This window comes from Talpa occidentalis, unplaced genomic scaffold, assembly GCF_014898055.3.
Source record: "Talpa occidentalis isolate TD23 unplaced genomic scaffold, MPIMG_talOcc4v2.1 talOcc4.14, whole genome shotgun sequence".
NCBI classification, from domain to species: domain Eukaryota; kingdom Metazoa; phylum Chordata; class Mammalia; order Eulipotyphla; family Talpidae; genus Talpa; species Talpa occidentalis.
In genome coordinates, this window is record NW_023601433.1 from 27080214 (window position 1) to 27101939 (window position 21726).

The 21726-nt window shown below is 44.6% G+C and overlaps 1 protein-coding gene across 1 annotated transcript; it reads left to right on the forward strand.

The window, feature by feature from the left end:
* Positions 1–363: 363 nt before the first annotated feature.
* LOC119244063 (uncharacterized) lies at positions 364–8426 on the forward strand. The gene is made up of 5 exons (XM_037509804.1): positions 364–484; positions 1769–1871; positions 5258–5311; positions 6037–6248; positions 8119–8426. The coding sequence occupies exons 1-5, from the start codon at positions 418–420 to the stop codon at positions 8424–8426; spliced, it is 744 nt and encodes a 247-aa protein (XP_037365701.1). The 5' UTR covers positions 364–417.
* Positions 8427–21726: the final 13300 nt, after the last annotated feature.

Sequence of the window (21726 nt, forward strand, 5' to 3'; positions counted from 1 at the left end):
AAAAGAAGAAAGTCACTTCTCATAATGAAATAGGGGAGTGGGAGTAATGCCAGGTGACACCCACAGCAAGAATTGGATGTCTTTTCCTCTAGAAAATCCCTGCCTCCCCCTCCAGCTCCAAGGAATAGCTCACCTCCCTGCTCTTAGCTGCCTGGCAACTGCTGTCAAACTCTTTATCACAAAATTGTCCTTCACTATTCTATTACAAAGTCCCATCCCCATGGATCCACCCACATGAACAACCCAGTGAGATAATCTACTGAATATTCTCACAGTAAATTCTTTAGCACAGGTCACCCTTGGTAATCCCTGAGCACAAAGTCACCTCTCCTGACACGTCAGTCACATGGAAACTCACTTCTGTGACATCAATAGTGAGCACAGGACCCAAGAAACTAATGATGACTCTTCACAGTCATGCTGACAACTCACATGGAAATGAACGAACGTTCTGTGGGACAGGACAGGACCTTGGAGACCATGGGTATGGAGCCCCACTGTGACCCCAGTCACACTGTGACCACAGATGGGCCAGATACTCAGGGCCATAGAGGACAGTTTGCTTTCTGACACTGGAGGGGAGGGAAGCACATGGCAGTAGGTTCAAGCCGGAAGCTGGTGATGCCAGGGACTGAAGGTTCTGGAAGGAGAAACTGCTGATACCCTGAGAGCAGAGATCTTTGGGCAATAGTGTCCTTTTCAGGAATTATGCTCAGTGAAATAAGTCAAAAAGAAAAAGAAAAAAATATTGGATGGTTTCCCGTATAGCAGGAATATAGGGAAACCAAATAAGACATCAGTGCAAAAAAATAACAGTACGAACATAACAAAGCAAAAGAGACAATTATAAATCAGAGCCATATTATAGGGGAGGAGGGAGAGGGATCAGAGGGAGGGAGGGAGGAGCACAGGGGACTGAGGTGATGGTGTACAGGTGCCTTGGTACAAGAAACTATGGGACTACACTTGGGGGGGTAGGGGGAAGCAAATATTGTTTTAAGATGAACAATGATGTAAAAAATAAAAAAAAAAACCTAAAAATAAAAAAAAATCACAATAAGTTACTATTTTCAAACTTAAAAAAAAAAAAGTGTCCTTTTAAGGGCTGCAGTAACAGAGAACCACACACCAATGGCTGACAAGAGAGACACATTGACACATTCCTGAAGAGAATATCTGATCAAGCTATTGGAAGGGTTAGTTTTCTGTTTTGTTTTGTTCAGATTTTTGTGGACTCTGAGGAAAATCTTTTCCGTGCCTCTGTTCAGCTCTTGCTACTTTGCTGTGGTTCCTCAGCTTGTAGATTCTGCTCATGCCTCACATGGCATCTCCCTGTAAGCAGCTGCATCCAGATGTCCCAAACCTATAAAGACCAGGAAAACCAGAAATCTAGTCCACCCAATTGAACTCCCAACACTGTCTCCTCCATGGTCACAACCCCCCTCTCCTTGGGGACACTGCAGGTGGAGGTTACACCACCAAGCTCTCAACATCAGTCAAGCTCTCAACATCAATCATCAATCATGGGCAGTACTGAAGGCCCACAAGGACCCTAACCCTCCCTAAATGACTGTCCCTGGCTCCATCCTGCTGTCTCATCATCACACAGTAACAAAATCTCTGACAGGTGACAAGGTGGCCTCTGGGGCCTCCCATCAGGACATAAGTGAGACAAACCCATGGTCACCTGTCTCCGGGGGGAGGGGACTCCTCAGCTGCTTCCTGGAGGAGCCCTCAGGACACTCACTGCTCTCTTCTCCATCTGCAGTTCCTGGTCTCTGGCCAGCTCAGCTCTGCTGTGCCCTTGGATCCCTCAGAGCCCCTGACGCCTTCTGCCCTTCTGTGGCCCAACTGGGAAGGACCAGAATCAGGTGACTCTGCTACCTGTACCTCAGCTCCCATTGCCTCAGTGACACCAGCCCATGCTGCGCCCCCTAGGCCTCACTTGCCCAGCTGGCAGGGGGCAGAGGACACACACTAGCTCAGCCTAGGGCAGGGCAGGGGTGCAGATTCTGCAGGACGAGGTACACATGCTCAGAATGGGGTGGTCACAATGGGGAAGAAAGGACACGCCTCACAGAATCTGGACAAGTATGAGGCAGTTGTGCCATGATCCTGCCCTTGGACATAAAGGCCTAGTGAACAGGTCTGTGGCCTGGGAGGGTGTTACTCCTGCTGTCTATAGCTTTTGTTGGTTTGTGCATGTGTGGGTGTGAGCGTGTGCGTGTGCTTGTCTTTGTGCGTACAGTTTTGTATTGGTAAGTGGAAACCATGTCAGTCTCTCATATCCAGAATTTTACTTTCTTCCATCTTCAGTGTCTTTGCTTTTTATTAGATTAGTTATGGAAGGATGTTAATAGAAGGAGGAAAAGAAATACTTTTGTACTTAACACATATCAAGAACCATTCAAAGCACTGCATATTTATTAGGGACTTCAATGACAGTCCCTAAGAGTAAGTGCTCTCATTTCACCTGTTTCACTGATTGGAAAACTAAGGCACAGAGCGATGTGCAAGATACATGAACTCAGATCTAGGAAACAACTGATCGCACAGCAGATTCTCTGGCCCCAGAGTGCCCGCTCCTCGCCACCAAACTTGTGCTTGTGCTTTCAGAGCTGAGAACTGTCTCTCCTTAATGTCTGGTGGGGTCTTTGCCTTTCAAAGCCAAGTGACTGATGGTGTGATTCACTGGGTACCTCAACTAATGTAACTAATATGTAAACCACATATGTAAATTAAATATTCCAGTTTGTTCAAATTTAATTTTAAAAATTACAGAATGATATGCAAGTAGTTTATATTATATTTTAACTCAATCAAATAAATTATTTCCATAAGTATTCAATAGTGCATATACTGTATTTTACATTATTTTATACTAGGTCTCCTAAATGTGGTGGGAATTTCAGAAGTATATGTAGCACATCTCTCCAGAGACTGCCCACATTTCATCCTCCACAGTGACCTGTGGCTTTAGACCACAACACGACAGAGCAGGTGGAGGGCTGAGTTTTCCTGAGACAACAGGCCCTGCAGCTGTGCATGCAGACACAGGAGCGATGGAGAAGCCACGAAGCAGAGGCCTCAGTAGGGGAAGGACATCTCCACTCTCAGGCAAACCAAGATGCAGACCCACTCAGAACGGGGGAATGGTTATCACAGCTGACCACACTAATCTCATTCTCAAACAAAAGACATTGAATATAGTGACAATTTTAAAGATGAGTGTCCATCATCCAACACAGCTGTATTATGAGTCAGTGTAAGGACCGACAAATGACCGTGTGAAAAACTCACGTGTTACAAGAATCCCTTTCAGAGAAGGTCATTTCTGTGAATCTTGTGACAAATCATAAAGTTGTATTTTAGAATAGACCTAGATGGTGGCTGATCATCAGGAAATGTTATGAAGTCGGATGACTTGTCATTCTCCATACAGAGATCTTACCGAGTTCCCAAGCTCAGGTCACTTTGCAAAAGTCCGTTCTCCCAGGATGGTGCTAACAACTCGCCACACACTGCACTGAGACCCAGATGGGAAGGTGTGAGGACTGGTCCTGAGGAGCCAGAGCCCCTGGAGACTCTGAGGGACACATGGAGGAGAGGAGGCTTCAGGGGAAGGATTGTGTGGGGCGCTCAGCTGGGAGCAGGATGGACGGGCCTAAGGCCGTGGCCCTGTCCAGTCTCAGTCACTTCTTCACATACAACTGGGAGGGGCAGCATGTCAGGGGTGTCTGTGCCCAGGGGCTATAGGGGCCTCTCAGGGGGTCCAGGTGCAGCATCTCAGCATGTGTCAATGAGTCACATTGTACATTTTCAGCAGCAGGAGCAGGAGGACAATACATTTGTTTAAGACATTAGAGGAACATGCACTTTTCAGACTGTATATTAAAAACAAATGGTTTCTGTTCCTACTAACAGTTCTCCAAATGCCCTGGCCTTGACAAGTAAGAAAAGGAGTCTTGGTCCTAACTTCTTAGGAAAGAAGCCTGACACTCGGAGCCCTACTAGGCAGTTCAGGTCTTCGTGTCCCACCCACCCAGCATCTGGGTTGTCTGCCCCAGAGGGAGCAGGTAGAGTGTCCCCACCTCTGTGCACAGACAGACTCATACTTAACAGGAAATCAGACTCCAGCACTGTGAACATCTCAGTGTACACTGAAAGATGCGGGGAGGACAGACTCCTGAATACAGAAAGTAGAGTCCTGTTAGGAAGGCCCTGGAGGACTGCAAAAAGGGAAAAGGGAAGACCTGGGGCTCCATAAGGAGTAGGGCAGGAGGGTGAATAAAGTGCGCTGAGGTTGGGAATTCTAACCCATCATCATGGTCTTCGTTATTTAGAGAAGATCACTTACCCTCTCCCTGTTTCCTCATTTAGTTGACACGAGTGGAGGCTGCCATGGGTTATTACAAGTGTCTGGTGAGGGGGCTCATGTCACACTCACCCAGGGCCTGGTCTCCATCAGGGTCAGAAGCAGTCATGCTGGTGACTGTCGGCACATGCAGGATGACATTCATCCTGGCACCAGGGGGCGCTCTGGTCCTTGTTTGGAGAGCAAATTAGTCCAAGACACTGGGCTGTGCTCAAGTGCACTGGGCATGACTGATTCTCCCTTTGAAGACACTCAGCTGTAAAAATCAACTTCCAAATTGAAACCCACACCTGCCATTCTTCTAAATTCAGGAAATCACCAGCTTGAGGCCCTTAGGCTCAGGGCTCAGACAAGACTATGACACATACCCCGGGGACTGGAGAAGATTTGCATTGGCTGCCCTGCCTCCTGGAGCTACAGGCAGGGAGGAAAAGACTGGAGCATGGAGAGGCCAGTGCAGCTGGGCAGCATCAGGGCAGAGGTTTCCAGAAGCTCTTGCTGAATTTGCTGCAATGCTGGTTATTAGAACTACATCACAAAAAAGTGATATAAGCCCAAAAAAGGTAAACTTACTTATGTCACAAGTGTGCAACTCAGACCAAGTTTCTCACCAGAGAGACACATTATAGTCCTTATTTTATTTCATAAAAACACACCTTGTGCAGATGATGTTTTACAAGATTGTGAAGACTCCCTCCAGCTGTGATCTTGGATGACACTCAAGGGGGCAGGATCCAGTAGCTCCAGGAAATGCCTTTTCAGAGCCCTGAGTGGGGCTGAGTCTCTGGCTGAGTCTGCTCAGCTGGTGAGGCTACTGCCTTAGAAAGGTCACCTCAGGGCCCCCGGATAATGTACAAATGTCAACGGTGCACATTTTTACAGTGAAAAACCAGAGATTTCCTCCTCATACTCTACTGACAAGTTACAAGAGGACATGTAAGTTGTGGGAAGAGATCACAGGGGGTTGGTGGACTCAACCGCGACTCAAAGAGGCATCCACACTGATGACAGATTATTACAGTTTCATCTTTTACCAGCTATTGGTACAAGAGCAGGGGATTGAGGAGATTTTCTGCGTTGCATCACAGGACCTGGCAATTTCCTGTGCAGGAAATTTCCAGGACAAAGGTCATAGAAAGACCATTCCAGTGACATCAGTCTGGATGACTTTTTCCTGGGGTTTCTAATCAGTCCCAGAGAGCACTGGGAACAACCCCCATGCACCTAAGCTGCCCTGGTGCAGAGCAATAGCGCCCCCTCAGGCTGCTGGCAGAACTTTCAGGGAGAACCTGTGTCCACTAGAGGACCCCAGACTTGGCTATTTGCCCCCATTTTCCCTTCCCCAACCCTGCCTGATTTTGCTATGCACAGAAGAGGGTGTCATTTCTGACCTTAGACCTCCCAGGTCTAGCTCTCTCCAGTTCTCCAAAGGTGTGCTAGAGAATGCCATTCACCTTCTCTAATTCTTTTCCCTTCCCTGTCAAATGTCCTTGGGTGTCAGCTAGAGTGGCCAACAGTCACCCTGTGGGTCCCAAGTGAGATGAGCCAGGAACAGAGGCACAGGCAGCATCTTAGCCCCCAGGCAGCACCTTAGCCCCCAGCTAGATGCCAGGATGGTAAAGGTGCAGGTAGGGAAATAGTAACCATTACTTTGTCTTCAGCCCCCAGGTCATCTGGGAGGGGCCCAGGTCTGAATTTATGGGTCACATCTGCCCCACCCAGCAGCCTAGACACAGAGGCCCCCTATACCAGTGTGCCTGTGCCGGAGATCCTGATGATTACCTGGAAAATCTCTCTGGGCAGGCCTGCCAGAGCGGAGCCCAGCTGAAGTGTGCCCCACCCACAGTATGGAAGACTCCTAGGAACAGAGAGGGTATGAGCTCATGCCGTATGCCCAGGACAGAATGTATGCAAGAGCAAAGTGGCTGTCATGGGCATTACTAAGGAAATGTTCCTCTGTCTCTGTCTTGGGTGCATCATCACCATGGCTCCATGATAGCACTGCACACAGCAGGCACCATCCCCAAGTCTCCCCACACCAAAACGTCATTGTAATCCTGTGACCATTCACAACCTCATGGGTATGCACTGGGTGTCTCAGGTGGGCACACCCTCTTCCTCTATCAAATGGCGCTGTTCATGTTTGTTTTCAGCTGTGACCCTCCGAAGGCCCTATGCCTAGTCTTGAAGAAAACGGGCCAAATAGAGAGGGTAATTCACCTGTGGGCCAGCACTTCATAGCTCAGGGAATTACCTCCTAAATCAGCTTCTGAATCCCAACCTGAGCAAATGAAGCCTCTGTGCCTGCTGCACACAGTTTAGGCAGCCACCAGGGGGCAGCAGAGAGCCACCCTCACCAGGGTTAAAGCCTCCCTGCAGCTTGTGACATGGGGAGCATCAGTCACCAGGAGCTAACACCTGAGTGAACAGGGGTCTTTTTTCTACAGTGTCTCTCTTCGTAATCATGTTCTCATGACAGACTCCAAGGCCCCTGATCTGAGGCTTTTAGAAATCGCCTTGCTTTTCTGGCTCTTAATTCTGATAATTCTGTTCCTTCACACACAGCCCAGTCCTGCTAAAGTGGCCTCACAGTCCAGGCCCTGGGTGAGTGCCTGGATACAGCGGGTGTCTGATAAACTTATGTTGACTTGATTATAAAAGAAGACAGCTTGTTACTTAATACCTCACCTCATCAACAAGACACAATTAGCGTGAACTCTCAGGGGCAGTGCTCTTAGAGTCCTTTCCAGTCCTCACTCTCACGCAGCATTTCTGGACCCCGTGATCTTTATGTGACCTGAGTGCACATGGAGGATACTGAGGTACAGCCCCTGTACCTGTCCCAGTAGCTCAAAAAAGAAGAAATGACAGGCCTCAAAAATTTCTAGGTGGGCAAGTGAGGGATTTTATGCAGGATCCGCTGCTGAGAAGCTGTGAGGACAGGAGGAGGATCTGGATCTATCTAAGCTTGGGTATGTCACCTGTAAAACAGGATCAGAACACATAGGCTTCCATGGAATCTGCTGTAGAAGGCCCTGTCCAGGGAGAGGCCAGGACAGAGTCTAGGGGAGGAGATTCAAGGAGACCATGAGACCAGCAGAGAAGGAGGATATCTGAGGTGAGGGTGGGGACACTAGAAAATACCCCTCTACTCCCTGGTCTGGGGGTTGAAACCACAAAACTCCCCAAGCAGCAGCCTGGGCCCCCAGCTGATTTGCATAAGCAGCTGCTCTCTCTAGCAAGGGGATAAGACAGGCCTGGGGGGTATCTTGCCTAGTCTCAGGCTAGGGAACAGGATCAGGGACCCCACCATGGCCTGGACCCCTCTCCTCCTGGGCCTCCTGGCTCACTTCACAGGTGCTGAGCCAGACTCACTGCCCCCCAGCTTCAAGGCTCTGGGACAAGACTGGTTCTGACTCTGAGCTCAGCAGGGGCTGCCTGTGGGGGCAGGGCACTCATGATCTTCTCAGGATGGGGGCTGGTTTGGGTATTCCCCCCCACTGTACTGCTTATTGGTGTGAGCCTGAGGGGCTGTGCTTGCCAAGAAAAGAGGGGGCGAGGAATTCATTCATTTGTCCAAAATGGCATATCTAAGCAGGCTTATGGGAAGCAGCAGATGACAACGAGTGAACGGGCATCCATGGGGACACTGAAGCCATCGGGTCTCGACCAGGCCAGGGAAAGGGGGGTGCTCTCGGAATGGGTCCTGCATGTAAACCCGCTGTCTCCTTTTCTCCCTGCAGGCCCTGTGGTCTCCTATGAGCTGACTCAGCCTTCCTCAGTGTCGGTGTCTCTGGGAGAGACGGCCAGGATGACGTGTCAGGGAGACAACATTGGTAATAAATACGCTGGCTGGTACCAGCAGAAGCCAGGCCAGGCCCCTGTGTCTGTTATTTATGATAACAACAAGCGGCCCTCAGGGATCCCTGACCGGTTCTCTGGCTCCAACTCGGGGAACACGGCCACCCTGACCATCAGCGGGACCCAGGCCGAGGACGAGGCTGACTATTACTGTCAGGTGTGGGACAGCAATAGTAAACATCCACAGTGACACGGAGCCATGGGGAAGTGAGACATAAACCTCTCCCCGTTGACCTCACAGTCTCCTCTAGCCCCTTGCGGATGGATAAATGGCCATAAGCAGCTCACACCTGTGTCCCATATCTGAGCTCCCTTGGGTCCCCACCCCTCCAGGCAGTGTCAGCACCAGGCAGGTCAGGAGGGTGAGACTGGGAGGATAAGGATAGAAAAACTAGAAAGGAGGCACCCCAAGATCAGAAACCTGCTCTCACATGAGAGAGAGGTGGGGATGGAAGGTATTAATATATCCATTAACCCAGATATAGGAACTGAGATCCTTAGACACCCTGGCCTAGATCACAAAGCACAAACCCTAAGCAGGTATCAGACTGCTGTAGGGCATGTCAGGAGCACAGAACCTGAAGGTGAAGATGTGGAGATTGAGGTCATTGTAGAATCTGTGGTCCTTTCAAATACTAAGTAGTTATTCAAAATCAACAGCAAACAAACCAGTCCACAAAGGAGTGAGCCCCCCCCCAAAGAGAAGACTATATCATTGCAGTCTCTGCACTGGCATATGGCAGCATCCACCTGTGCCTATTGAGCTGCTGCTTCTCACCCACTCTCTTCCTCCACAGGGCAACAACCTTCCTGCCTGCCCATGACCTGTACCAGGCCAGGGCTCCTTTTCACTGACCTCCCTCAGCAGAGGCAGCTCTCCTCAAGGGCACTTGCTTGTGACCATGCAGGCCTCTCTCTTAGCAAACTCACCTCTTTAGGTCTGCTCTTGCTGCATGCTTATGTCTATAAATGTGCCTGTATTGTTCTCTCCCTTTTATTTTATTTATTTTTCATATATATACAATTTTAAAGATTTATTTATTTATACAAGTACTGGGGTACAGGCCAGATGCATGTGAGGGTGAGAGGATTCACCAGAGACAGAGCAGACAGACTGACGAAATACCCTGCTGAGAGGAGCAGCAGGCGAGACAGGAGAGAGTTCTGCTGAGCCATGTGGGACCCTCGCCGGATGGCGGGAATTGAAGTGGCGCTGCAGAGGCTGCAGTCAGCTTCACAGTGCAGCACTCAACCACCTGCACCACTAGGGAGGCCTGTTCTCTCCCTTTTATAATAACATATAACTAATAAATCTGTGTCTAGCAAACACATAGAGAAGTGTGTCATGTGCCAATGAAATGGGACCTCTGGAGAAAACTTTCCCAGAGTAACCCAAAGACCCCCCTCTCCAAACCCAGCAACTCCAAAATGACATCAAGACCACAGGGCGAGGCTGCCATGTGCTTTCTTCCCACAGTAGTTGTGGGATTGCGGGCCCAGAAGGTACAGAGAAGAGAGAGTTCAGAGAGAACCCTGAGCTGTGCATGATTCCCAAGAGCACTGGGGAGCACAGGTATGTGGGAGGATGAGGATGGGCTAGAGGAATGGGTCTCTGAGGCACAGAAGGAGCTCTCTCACACTCAAACACACACACACACACACACTCACACACATGCAAACACACACACGCACACATATACAAATACATACACACACCCCATCATAGATGCTTTGGCCCAGTCTAGAGAGGGAAGCTCCTATTAAGACATCAGTTTTCCTTCCCAGAGAGCTTTGTCTCAGTGGTTGGATAATGTGTCCAAACTTGCAGCCATTCCTGGGCCTTCTAGAAAGTATAAAAGGAAATTGAGCAAAGATTGAACTGTGCCCAGTCATTTTACAGATTAGAGATATTTAAAATGCTTAGAAATGAACACAGACCTCCAGTCCCATACACGGACTCATTCACCAAACCTGGCATCAATCAAAACGTTCCTGGAAAGAATTAAGAAAATAAGGTTCTAATTAATAAGAAAAAATATCAAGGATCCCGAAGTGGTCTTGAAATCACCCAGCTGCTCTAATTTGTAGATAAGGAAACCAAGTAAAAGATTATGATGATTCCCATCTGTTCCTGAGAGTAGGGACATAAAAATATTCAGGCATATTCTACGAATGAGCACAGTAGAATGTGAGTTTCGAACCCACCATTTCCAAAACTCAGTAAACAACAAGAATAATAAATGCCACTAGAGAACAACAGCATTGTTTAGAACAGTGGAAGAGACAGTGTTAAAAGTCTTCAGAGCTAAGGGACATTATGGAAGTGGGACAGCATGAGGATGAAGCAGATTTCTCATGAGAAGAATGCAGGTGAGTGGATGGTGATTAACATCTCTAAAATGAAAAGGAAGAAAAAATCTAAATGTTCACCAAGTTGTTTTGTTTTCCATAATGAAAGGACAGGGTTTGCTCATAGCAGAGTAATAAGACAGAAAACAGTAGTGAACCTCCTCAAGCAGAGGGAATAATATCAGGGTCCTTCCTTGTGGTGCAAGGGATTAAGACACAGCATTATGAAGCTATCCCCAGCCTCTGCAGAATGAGTTCGATCCCCAGCCATGTGGGTGGCCCACATGGTGCAGCAGACCTCTCTTGGCTCATCTGCTACTGCCTCAGCAGTGTATTTCAATCGATCTGCCTATTCTACTCCCCACTCTGTCTCTGGTGAATCCTCTCCATCCCCCCAGAACTCTGGCCTGTTCCCCCAGTTCTTGTATGCATAAATAAATAACTTGTAAAAAAAAAAAAAAGAATAATACCAGAGAGAATCTGAATCTTCAAGAAGGAATGAAAAGTATCAGAAGTGCAACCACAGAGACAAGATACTAATATTGAAATCTATTGAAAAGAACATCCCTCTCTCAAACAAAATGCACTGACCATGTAGGGTGGAATTTATAAAGCTGGTAAAAGTAAACTGCTGACAATTGTAGCAAAATGAATGAAAAGAAGTGATGGCAACCTGTTCAAGGGACTAATACTCTGATGTGACATGTTGTCATATAGCCTAATTTAAATTGTGAATTACAATAAGATTATGACAAGTTACAGTTTGTAAGCAAAGTAAAGGGGGAGTAGATCAAGTGGAATCATAATACTATTCAAGCAAAAAAGAAGCAGATAAATGAAAAAGCAAAAAATCGAAAAAGATGGGAAAATGAAATACCATCAAATATTTAAAATAATATTATGGACCCATGACAGGCCCCTTCTGGCCAGCAGTTCAAGCCGAGAGGTGGGGCTGGCACCCAAGGCCGGGGGCAGACCAGGCACACAGGGGAGTGAGTACCCGCATCACCTTTTTAGAACAGACTGCTTGAAACCAGCAGAAGGCTCTCAGCAGAGCCAGAGGTGGAAGGTTCCCTGCACAGTCAGAGGTGAGCTGAAGGCCCCCACAAACCTGGTCCTGCCTGGCAGGAAGTTAGAGCCCAGAGGGGGATCCAGTTTTTTTGGAACCCAGAGTGCAATCCAGCTGCCCTACTTCTAGGGAAGTTTGTGGGACTTCAAGACACACCTTTGTAATTAAACACAGAAGGAGGAAATATTCTGTGACAGAGACCATTAACATACTCAAAGTACCACTGCCTCACTAGAATTCTGGCATAACAGTATTTGACTCGTTTGGACCACCAGTTTCCAAAACCCCACAAAGAGCACACCAAAAAGATGCCGGCCAGTACCAGCGGCACAGTGTCCCAACGCATACGGCCAATTAGAAGACAGATTGCAGGGAGAAGAAAAACTACATGCAACCTAGCAACTCCTCAGGAGAAAGACACACCACAAAAAGAAAACCACTCACCAGATGGCAACGACAGTGACTTGGAAGAACTTCTGAGGCTTCCAGGAAGAGAATTTAAAATTGCCTTGATTAAAAAAATGACAGAAGTCATAAGGGAAAACAATGATAAGGAAAAAATAATCAACGATCAGAAGAATGAAATTGAGTCCCTAAAGAGGGAAGTAAAATAAATGCAGGAGATCAAAGAATTAATGGAGATGCTAAAGAACTCTGGGAAAAGCAATGAAAGCAGAATAGATGAAATGGAAGAACAAATAAGTACTCTTGAAGACACAGAAATAAAAAGAACCAAAACAGTAAAGGAAAGAGAAGTAGAAAGGAAAAAGACCAAAGAAAGAATTTGGGAACTATCTGACTCCTTGAGGAAAGGAAATATAAGAGTTATAGGAATCCTAGAAGGAGAGGAGAGAGATGTAGGAAGAGAGAAAATATTCAAGGAAATAATTGAAGAGAACTTCCCAAATATGAAGGAGCTGAAAATAGACATACAAGAAACAAGAAGAACACCAAATTTCCATGATGAAAGGAAAAATACAGCAAGACACATAATAGGCTGACAAGAGGGAAGAAACAGATAACATTCAAAGGAAAACCAATCAGATTGACATTAGACTTCTCCGAAGAAACACTATGGGTAAGGAGAAAGTGGAGGGACATAGACCACAGACTCCAAGACAACAAATGCCAACCAAGAATACTCTATCCCGCAAAGCTTTCCTTCCTCTATGAAGAAAGAATAAGGACCTTCCCAGACAAACAGAAACTCTGGAATTTCATTATGACTAAACCCCCACTCCAAAAAATACTATAAGGAGTCCTAAAACCAGAACCAACAAAGGGATGAATAACAACAAAAGAAGGCCCCCCCAAAAAAATAGTTATTAAAACAATAAATAAATAAAACCAGAGGAAAGACAAACACAATGGCAAAAACAGATGCTAACATATCAATATTAACTCTAAATGTAAATGGACTAAACTCTTAAATAAAAAGACACAGAGTTGCAGGCTGGATTAAGAAACAAAACCCAACCTTTTGCTATCTCCAGGAAACACATTTAATACAAAAGATAAAAATAGACTCAAAGTTAAAGGATGGAAAACAATCCTACAAGCGAATGGACCAAAAAAGAGCAGGAACAGCAATACTTATATCAGATAAAACAGACTTCAAACTAAAAAAAGGTAAAAAGAGACCCCAACAGTCACTACATAATGATCAAGGGGATAATACTTCAAGAAGAAGTAACACTCATTAACATATACTCACCAAACGAAGGAGCACCAAAATACATCAGACAATTATTATCATCTTTGAAAACAGACATCGAGAAAACACATATGTAGTAGGAGACTTCAACACACCACTCTCAACAATGGATAGATCAACAAGACAAAATATAAGTAAAGACACAAAAGCTCTAAATAAAGATCTAGAGCGCTCAGGGTTAACAGACATCTACATCTAAACCCAAAAATATCTGAGTACACATTTTTCTCAAGCACACATGGATTATTCTCCAGGATTAATCACATACTGGGACACAAGACAAACATCAACATATAAACTAAGATCAAAATCATACCAACCATCTTTTCTGACCATGAAGGCATCAAACTAGAAATAAACCATAAAAAGAAGGCAAGGAACTCTCCTACCACATGGAGATTGAAACCCATACTACTGGAAGACCACTGGACTAATGAGGAGATCAAAGAAGAATTTAAAAAATTATCTTAGTTGAATGACAAGGAGGAAACCAATTTCCTAAATGTATGGGATGCAGCAAAACCAGTAATAAGAGGAAAATATATAGAAATAGAGGCTCATATCAAGAAAGAAGAAAGAACTCAAAGAAACAACCTAATCTCAAAGCTCAAAGAACTAGAAAAAGAACAACAACAACAACAAACCTAAAACCAGTAGAAGAAAAGAAATAATAAAAACCAAAGCAGAAATAAATGAAATTGAAACTAAAAAAAAAACAATCCAAAAGATCAATGAAACCAAAAGCTGGTTCTTCGAAAAAATAAATAAAATAGACAAACCCCTAGCCAGGCTCACAAAGGAAAAAAGGGAGAAAGCACCAATAAACAGGATCACAAATGAAAGAGGAGAAATCACAACGGACACAGCAGAAATCAAAAGAATAATCGGAGACTACTATGTACAGTTATATGGAAACAAGTTCAACAATCTAGAAGAGATGGACAAATTCCTACAATACTACAATCACCCAAAGCTAGATAAAGAAGAAATAGAACACTTAAACAGACCAATTACATGCAGCGAAATTGAAATAGTAATCAAAAACCTCCCCCAAAACAAGAGCCCAGGACCTGATGGATGTACAAATGAATTCTAGCAAACATTCAGAGATGAATTAGTGCCTATCCTTCACAAACTCTTCCAAAAAATTGAGAAGGAAGGGAAAATACCAAACACGTTCTATGAAGCCAACATTACACCAATACCAAAAACGAACAAGGACAATACAAAAAAGAAAAATACAGGCCAATCTCTCTAATGAACATTGATGCAAAAAATCCTCAATAAAATTTTAGCTATCAGAATCCAACAAAGTAGGATTCATTCCAGGGACACAAAGATGGTTCAACATCCGAAAATCAATCAGCATCATCCAGCACATCAACAAAAAGAAATAAAAAAAAAAAAACATATGATAATATCAATCGATGCCGAGAAAGATTTTGACAAAGTACAACATCCATTCATGATAAAAGCCCTTGAAATTCTTGGGATACAAGGAACATACCTCAACATCATAAAGGCCATATATGACAAGCCAACAGCCAGTATCATTCTCAATGGTGAAAAGCTGAAAGCATTTCCATTAAGATCAGAACAAGACAAGGATGTCCACTCTCACCACTGCTTTTCAACATAATACTGGAAGACCTAGCCAGAGCAATAAGACAAGAGAAAGACATACCAGGAATACAGATAGGAAAAGAAGAAATTAAATTATCACTATTTGCAGATGATATGATAATGTACATAGAGAACCCCAAAAACTCCACAGAAAAACTAATTCAACTCATCAATCAGTTCAGCAAAGTGGCAGGATACAAAATCAACATGCAAAAATCAGTAGCCTTCCTATAAACAAACAATAAATCTGAAGAAGAAGAAATTAAAAAAAAACATATTTTATTATTGAAACAAAAAAATCAAATACTTGGGAACAAATCTAACAAAAGAGGTAAAGGACCTATACAAAGAAAACTATAAAACACTGTTAAAAGAAATAGAAGAAGACACAAAGAAATGGAAAGACATCCCCTCATGGATTGGAAGAATTAACATCATCAAAATGGCCATCTTACCAAAAGTTATATACAATTCAATGCTATTCCAGTAAAAATTTCTTTGTCATTCTTCAAAGAAATAGAACAATTATTGATGAAATTCATATGGAATCACCAAAAACCCTGAATAGCCAAAGCTCTTCTGAAAAAAAAGAAGGGAATGGAGACATCACACTCCCAGTCTTCAAATTATACTACAAAGCCATAATCATCAAAAATGCATGGTATTGGAACAAGAACAGATACACAGACCAATGGAATCATATAGAAAATCTAGAAATAAACCCAAAGATTTATTTTATTTTTTTTTAATAATAAATTTTATTGTTATATTCCCCATACAATTGCAGCCCCCCCATTCCTATTTGGATTCCTTGGATGTCTTTCTCTTGTCTTATTGCCCTGGCTAGGACTTCCAGTATTATATTGAAAAGCAGTGGTGAGAGTGGACATCCTTGTCTTGTTCCAGATCTTAATGGAATTGCTTTCAGCTTTTCACCATTGAGAATGATACTGGCTGTTGGCTTGTCATAGATGGCCTTTATGATGTTGAGGTATGTTCCTTGTATCCCAAGAATTTCAAGGGCTTTTATCATGAATGGGTGTTGCACTTTGTCGAAAGCTTTCTCAGCATCTATTGATATTATCATATGGTTTTTATATTTCTTTTTGTTGATGTGTTGGATAACGTTGATTGATTTTCGGATGTTAAACTATCCTTGTGTCCCTGGAATGAATCCTACTTGGTCGTGGTGAATTATCTTATGGATACACTGTTGGATTCTGATGGCTAAAATTTTATTGAGGATTTTTGCATCAGTGTTCATTAGGGAGATTGGCCTGTAGTTTTCCTTTTTTGTGTTGTCCTTGTTCGGTTTTGGTATTAGTGTAATGTTGGCTTCATAGAACGTGTTTGGTATTGTCCCTTCCTTCTCAATTTTTTGGAAGAGTTTGTGAAGGATAGGCACTAATTCGTCTCTGAATGTTTGGTAGAATTCATTTGTAAATCCATCAGGTCCTGGGCTTTTGTTTTTGGGGAGGTTTTTGATTACCATTTCGATTTCGCTAATTGTAATTGGTCTGTTTAGGTGTTCTATGTCTTCTTTATCTAGCTTTGGGTGATTGTAGAGTTGTAGGAATTTGTCCATCTCCTCTAGATTGTTAAACTTGTTTCCATATAACTGTTCATAGTAGTTACTTATTATTTTTTGATTTCTGCTGTGTCCGTTGTGATTTCTCCTCTTTCATTGATGATCCTGTTTATTTGTGCTTTCTCCCTTTTTTCCTTTGTGAGCCTGGCTAGGGGTTTGTCTATTTTATTGATTTTTTCAAAGAACCAGCTTTTGGTTTCATTGATCTTTTGGATTGTTTTTTTAGTTTCAATTTCATTTATTTCTGCTTTGTAAACCCAAAGATTTATGGTCAACTAATCTTTGACAAAGGAGCAAAGAATATGCACTGGAGCAAAGAAAGTTTGTTCAATAAATGGTGCTGGGAAAACTGGGTTGCTACAAGCAAAAGAATGAAGCTTGACCATTACCTCACACCATGCACAAAACCCAACTCAAAATGGATTAAAGAACTAGACATAAGGCCTGAAACCATAAAATACATAGAATAAAATATAGGCGAAACACTAAATCACATGTACCTCAAAGACATCTTTACAGACACATCACCCAAAGCAGTGATAGTGAAGACAAAGATAAACAGCTGGGACTACATCAAATTAAAGAGCATCTGCACAGCAAAAGACACAATAACCAATACAAAGTGAAACCCCACCAACAGGGAGAACATTTTTGCACACAACACTAACAATGAAGAACTGATCACAAAAATCTACAAAGACCTGATGAGACTCAACAAAAACAAAGAAAATAATCCAGTCAAAAAATGGGCAGAAGAGCTAAAAAGAAACTTCTCTGAAGACGATGCAAATGGCCAACAGGCATATGAAAAAATCTTCAACAACACTTGTCATCAGGGAAATGCAAATCAAAACTACCATGAGATACCATCTTACACCAGTGAGAATGGCACATATTAAAAAAAACTAGCAACAACAAATGTTGGCGAGATTGTGGAGAAAAAGGAACTCTTCTGCACTGTTGGTGGGAGTGCAAACGGGTCCAACCACTCTGGAGAGCTGTGTGGAGATTTCTTGAACTACTAGACATAGAGCTTCCATATGATCCAGCAATTCCACTCCTAGGTATTTACCCAAAGGACACAGAAACAGTAATTCCAAAGGGCACCTGCCCCCCTATGTTTATAGCAGCACAATTTACAATAGCTAAGCTTTGGAAACAACCCGAATGCCCAAAAATGGATGACTGGATCAAGAAGATGTGGTACATACACACAACGGAATATTACTCAGCATTCAAAAAAGATAAACACATGCAATTTGCAGCAACATCGATGGACCTAGAAGGGATCATGCTCAGCAAAATAAACCAGAAAGAAAAAGAAAAATATCCGATGGTCTCACTCATAGCAGGAATTTAGAAAACCTAAATAAGAGACCAGGAAAAAGACTAATCAACACAAAGTAAAAATCAAAATCAACAAGCAACTATAAACCAGAGACACACTACGGGGAAGGGAGGGCGGGGAAAGGAAGGACTACAGTGAAAATAAGGGGGGGGTGCAATTTCATGGGGAATATAACCAAAATGGAAATGCACACATTGTGCAAAGATGAAAAAAGATATAAGAATTATATAAAATAAAATATTTAAATAAAAAATAAAATAATATTATCTAAAACAGTAGTGAAATCCTAGTGTCTGTCTGTGGTGCGTGAACTGTCACAAGAAGGATCCAACATCACGTGTAAAATGAGACCAAGTTATGATCGCTCTTCCAAAGGAGAAGGTTGTTTAACAAGGAAACTACCATGCACTCAGTAATGGACAAACAGCCAAAGACACAGGCCACACACAAACATTCTAAGGACAGGCCTGGGATGGGAAAAAGTGCACCTGGGGTATACGGGCAGGATGATAGAAGGAGAAAGAAGATGAGGGGGTCTGGGACTCATACCTTGTAGGTCACTGGAGTCAGATATCACCTCAGGCCCTACTCACCCCAGGCTCAGTCTCCTGGAAGGCCCCTGCAGTGCTGAGCCAGCCAGGACAGACCACAGGTGGGGGATTAGATCTTTTTTGGGGTCAATTCCAGGAGGAGACTGTGACTGCAGAGCTTGGAGGCCAGCCTGCCTATCTAACATGATGAGCATGTGGAAGAAGCTAGTGCTCACCCCATTTTTTCTCTGGCACCTATTCTACCCACCAGCTATTCCCCAACTTAGTGTGGAACCCCACAGAAGGGTAAATTTCTATAACGGCCAAACCTTCCCAACCCACATGGTCCCAGAAGGTAGTAGGAGTGGCTGCTTTGATCCATCCCAGCAGTAAGCTACCAACACTTTCCTCAAGACAAGGGTCCCTAGTGCTGTCCTTTATCAACACACCTCCCCCATCCTAAACTAAGTGCTAATACTAACTGGTTCTTTATTTCTAAACTTTGTTTTTTCAGGCCTGATATGTGAGAATAAATAGAGTCCCTGTGTGTGTAGCCTTTGGAACTGCCATTGTCACTAGTAGAGTCCTATTAGGAAAGCCCTGGAGGCCTGCAAAAAGGGAAAAGTGAAGACCTGGAGCTCCATGAGGAGCAGGGCAGGAGGGTGAATAAAGTGCTCTGAGGTTGGGAATTCTAGCCCATCATCATGGTCTTCGTTATTTAGAGAAGATCACTTACTCTCTCCCTGTTTCCTCGTTTAGTAGACACCAGTGGAGTCTGCCATGGGTTATTACAAGTGTCTGGTGAGGGGACCCATGTCACACTCACCCAGGGCCTGGTCTCCATCAGGCTCAGAAGCAGTCATGCTGGTGACTGTCAGCACATGCAGGATGACATTCCTCCTGGGCACCAGGGGGCGCTGTGGTCCTGGCTTGGAGACTTAATTAGTCCCAGACACTGGGCTGTGATCAAGTGTACTGGGCATAACTATTTCACCCTTTGAAGACACTCAGCTGTAAAAATCAACTTCCATATTGAAACCCACACCTGCCATTCTTCTAAATTCAGGAAATCACCAGCTTGAGGCCCTTAGGCTCAGGGCTTAGACAAGACTGAGACACACACCCCAGGGACTGGAGAAGTTTTGCATTGGCTGCCCTGCCTCCTGGAGCTGCAGGCAGGGAGGAAAAGACAGGAGCCTGGAGAGGCCAGTGCAGCTGGGCAGCCTCAAGGCAGAGGTTTCCAGAAACTCTTGCTGAATTTGCTGCAATGCTGGTTATTGGAGCTATATCACAAAAAAGTGATGTAAGCCCAAAAAGGTAAACTTACTTATGTCACAAGTGCACAACTCAGACCAAGTTTCTCACCAGAGAGATACATTATAGTCCTTATTTTATTTCATAAAAACATACCTTGTGCAGATGATGTTTTACAAGAGTGTGAAGACTCCCTCCCAGCTGTGATCTTGGGTGACAGTCAAGGGGGCAGTTTCCCGTAGACCCAGGAAATGCCTCTTCAGAGGCCTGAGTGGGGCTGCGTCTCGGCTGAGTCTGCTCAGCAGGTGAGTCACTGCCTTAGAAAGGTCACCTCAGGGCCCCCGGATAATGTACAAATGTCAACGGTGCACATTTTTACAATGAAAAACCAGAGATTTCCTCCTCATACTCTACTGACAAGCTCCAAGAGGACATGTAAGTTGTTGGAAGAGATCACAGTGGGTTGGTGGACTCAACCGCGACTCAAAGAGGCATCCACACTGATGACAGATCATTACAGTTTCATCTTCTTACCAGCTATTGGAACAAGAGCAGGGGATTGAGGAGATTTTCTGCGTTGCATCACAGGAGCTGGCAATTTCCTGTCCAGGAAATTTCCAGGATAAAGTTCATAGAAAGACCATTCCAGTGATATCAGTCTGGACGAGTTTTTTCCTTGGGTTTCTAATCAGCCCCAGAGAGCACTGGGAACAACCCCAATACACCTAAGCTGCCCTGATGTAGAGCAGTAGCACCCCCTCAGGCTGCTGGAAAAACTTTCAGGGAGAATCTTTCTCCACTATTTGCCCCCATTTTCCCTTCCCCAACCCTGCCTGATTTTGCTACGCACAGAAGAGGGTGTCATTTCTGACCTTAGACCTCCCAGGTCTAGCTCTCTCCAATTCCCCAAAGGTGTGCTAGAGAATGTCATTCACCTTCTCTAGTTCTTTTCCCTTCCCTGTCAAATGTCCTTTGGTGTCAGCTAGAGTGGCCAACAGTCACCCTGTGGGACCCAAGTGAGATGAGCCAGGAACAGAGGAATAGGCAGCACCTTAGCCCCCAGGCAGCACCTTAGCCCCCAGCTAGATGCCGGGGCGTGAAGGTGCAGGTAGGGGAATAGCAACCATTACTTTGTGTTCAGCCCCCAGGTCACCTGGGAGGGGCCCAGGTCTGGATTTATGGGTCACATCTGCCCCACCCCTGCCTAGACACAGAGGCCCCCTAAACACTGTGCTGGTGACAGAGATCCTGATGATTACCTGGAAAATCCACCTAGTCTGCTGATATCACTTGATCCTTCCTCCAAGGTTCTTAGGAGAAAGTGTCACAGAGGAAGAGATCTATCATTGAGTCACAGACTCCTGCCATCATCACTGTCTTTTACATCAGACAAACCAGAAATTTCCCTGTTACAGACAAACGGACTCACGGGCTTTCTATACAAGTCAACAGTAAGACACAGGCTTTTGTAGAAAAAAAGAATTTATTGTGATTTGACAGGGAGCTACATCACTGCAGAAATTTTCTTCATCTGAACATAATGTCATTGACTAGAAGTGATATTTTCATGTTTTGGAACAAAGGTAGACTTCTTGGGTTTTATGTATTTATTTATGCTCACGAGAGCTGGGTGTAGGGGAGAGGTGCAGGGGTGTGAGAGGGGTCATCAGAGACACAGCGTGGAGCAGAACAGGCAGATCTACTGAAATACACTGTGAGGGGAGAAGGGGACAAGACAGGAGAGGTCTGCTGAGTCAGGTGGGTAGCTCCCTGGCCAGGGATCGAACTCATGCTGCGATGGCTGCAGATTGCTTCATAGTGCTGAAACCTAATCCCTTGTGTCACCAAGGAGGACCCCTCATGGTCTTTCTATTCTGGCACTGGCAACAGAGTCCAGCTTAGAGATGAAGAACGACACACGGGGAGGATGTGGTGAGGATTGTCACCGCATCTGCAACCACATGTGTCTACTGGCCTCTCTCTGGGAAGAACCTGTCACAGCAGAGCTCAGCTGA

Bases quoted from the DNA above. Each gene is read 5' to 3' on its own strand.
- LOC119244063 (XM_037509804.1), top strand. From the start codon at position 418: ATGCTGACAACTCACATGGAAATGAACGAACGTTCTGTGGGACAGGAC. The intron at 1,872-5,257 runs GTGACTCTGCTA...ACATTTTTACAG, and splicing joins CTGGGAAGGACCAGAATCAG to TGAAAAACCAGAGATTTCCT. The intron at 6,249-8,118 runs GTATGAGCTCAT...TTCTCCCTGCAG, and splicing joins GACTCCTAGGAACAGAGAGG to GCCCTGTGGTCTCCTATGAG.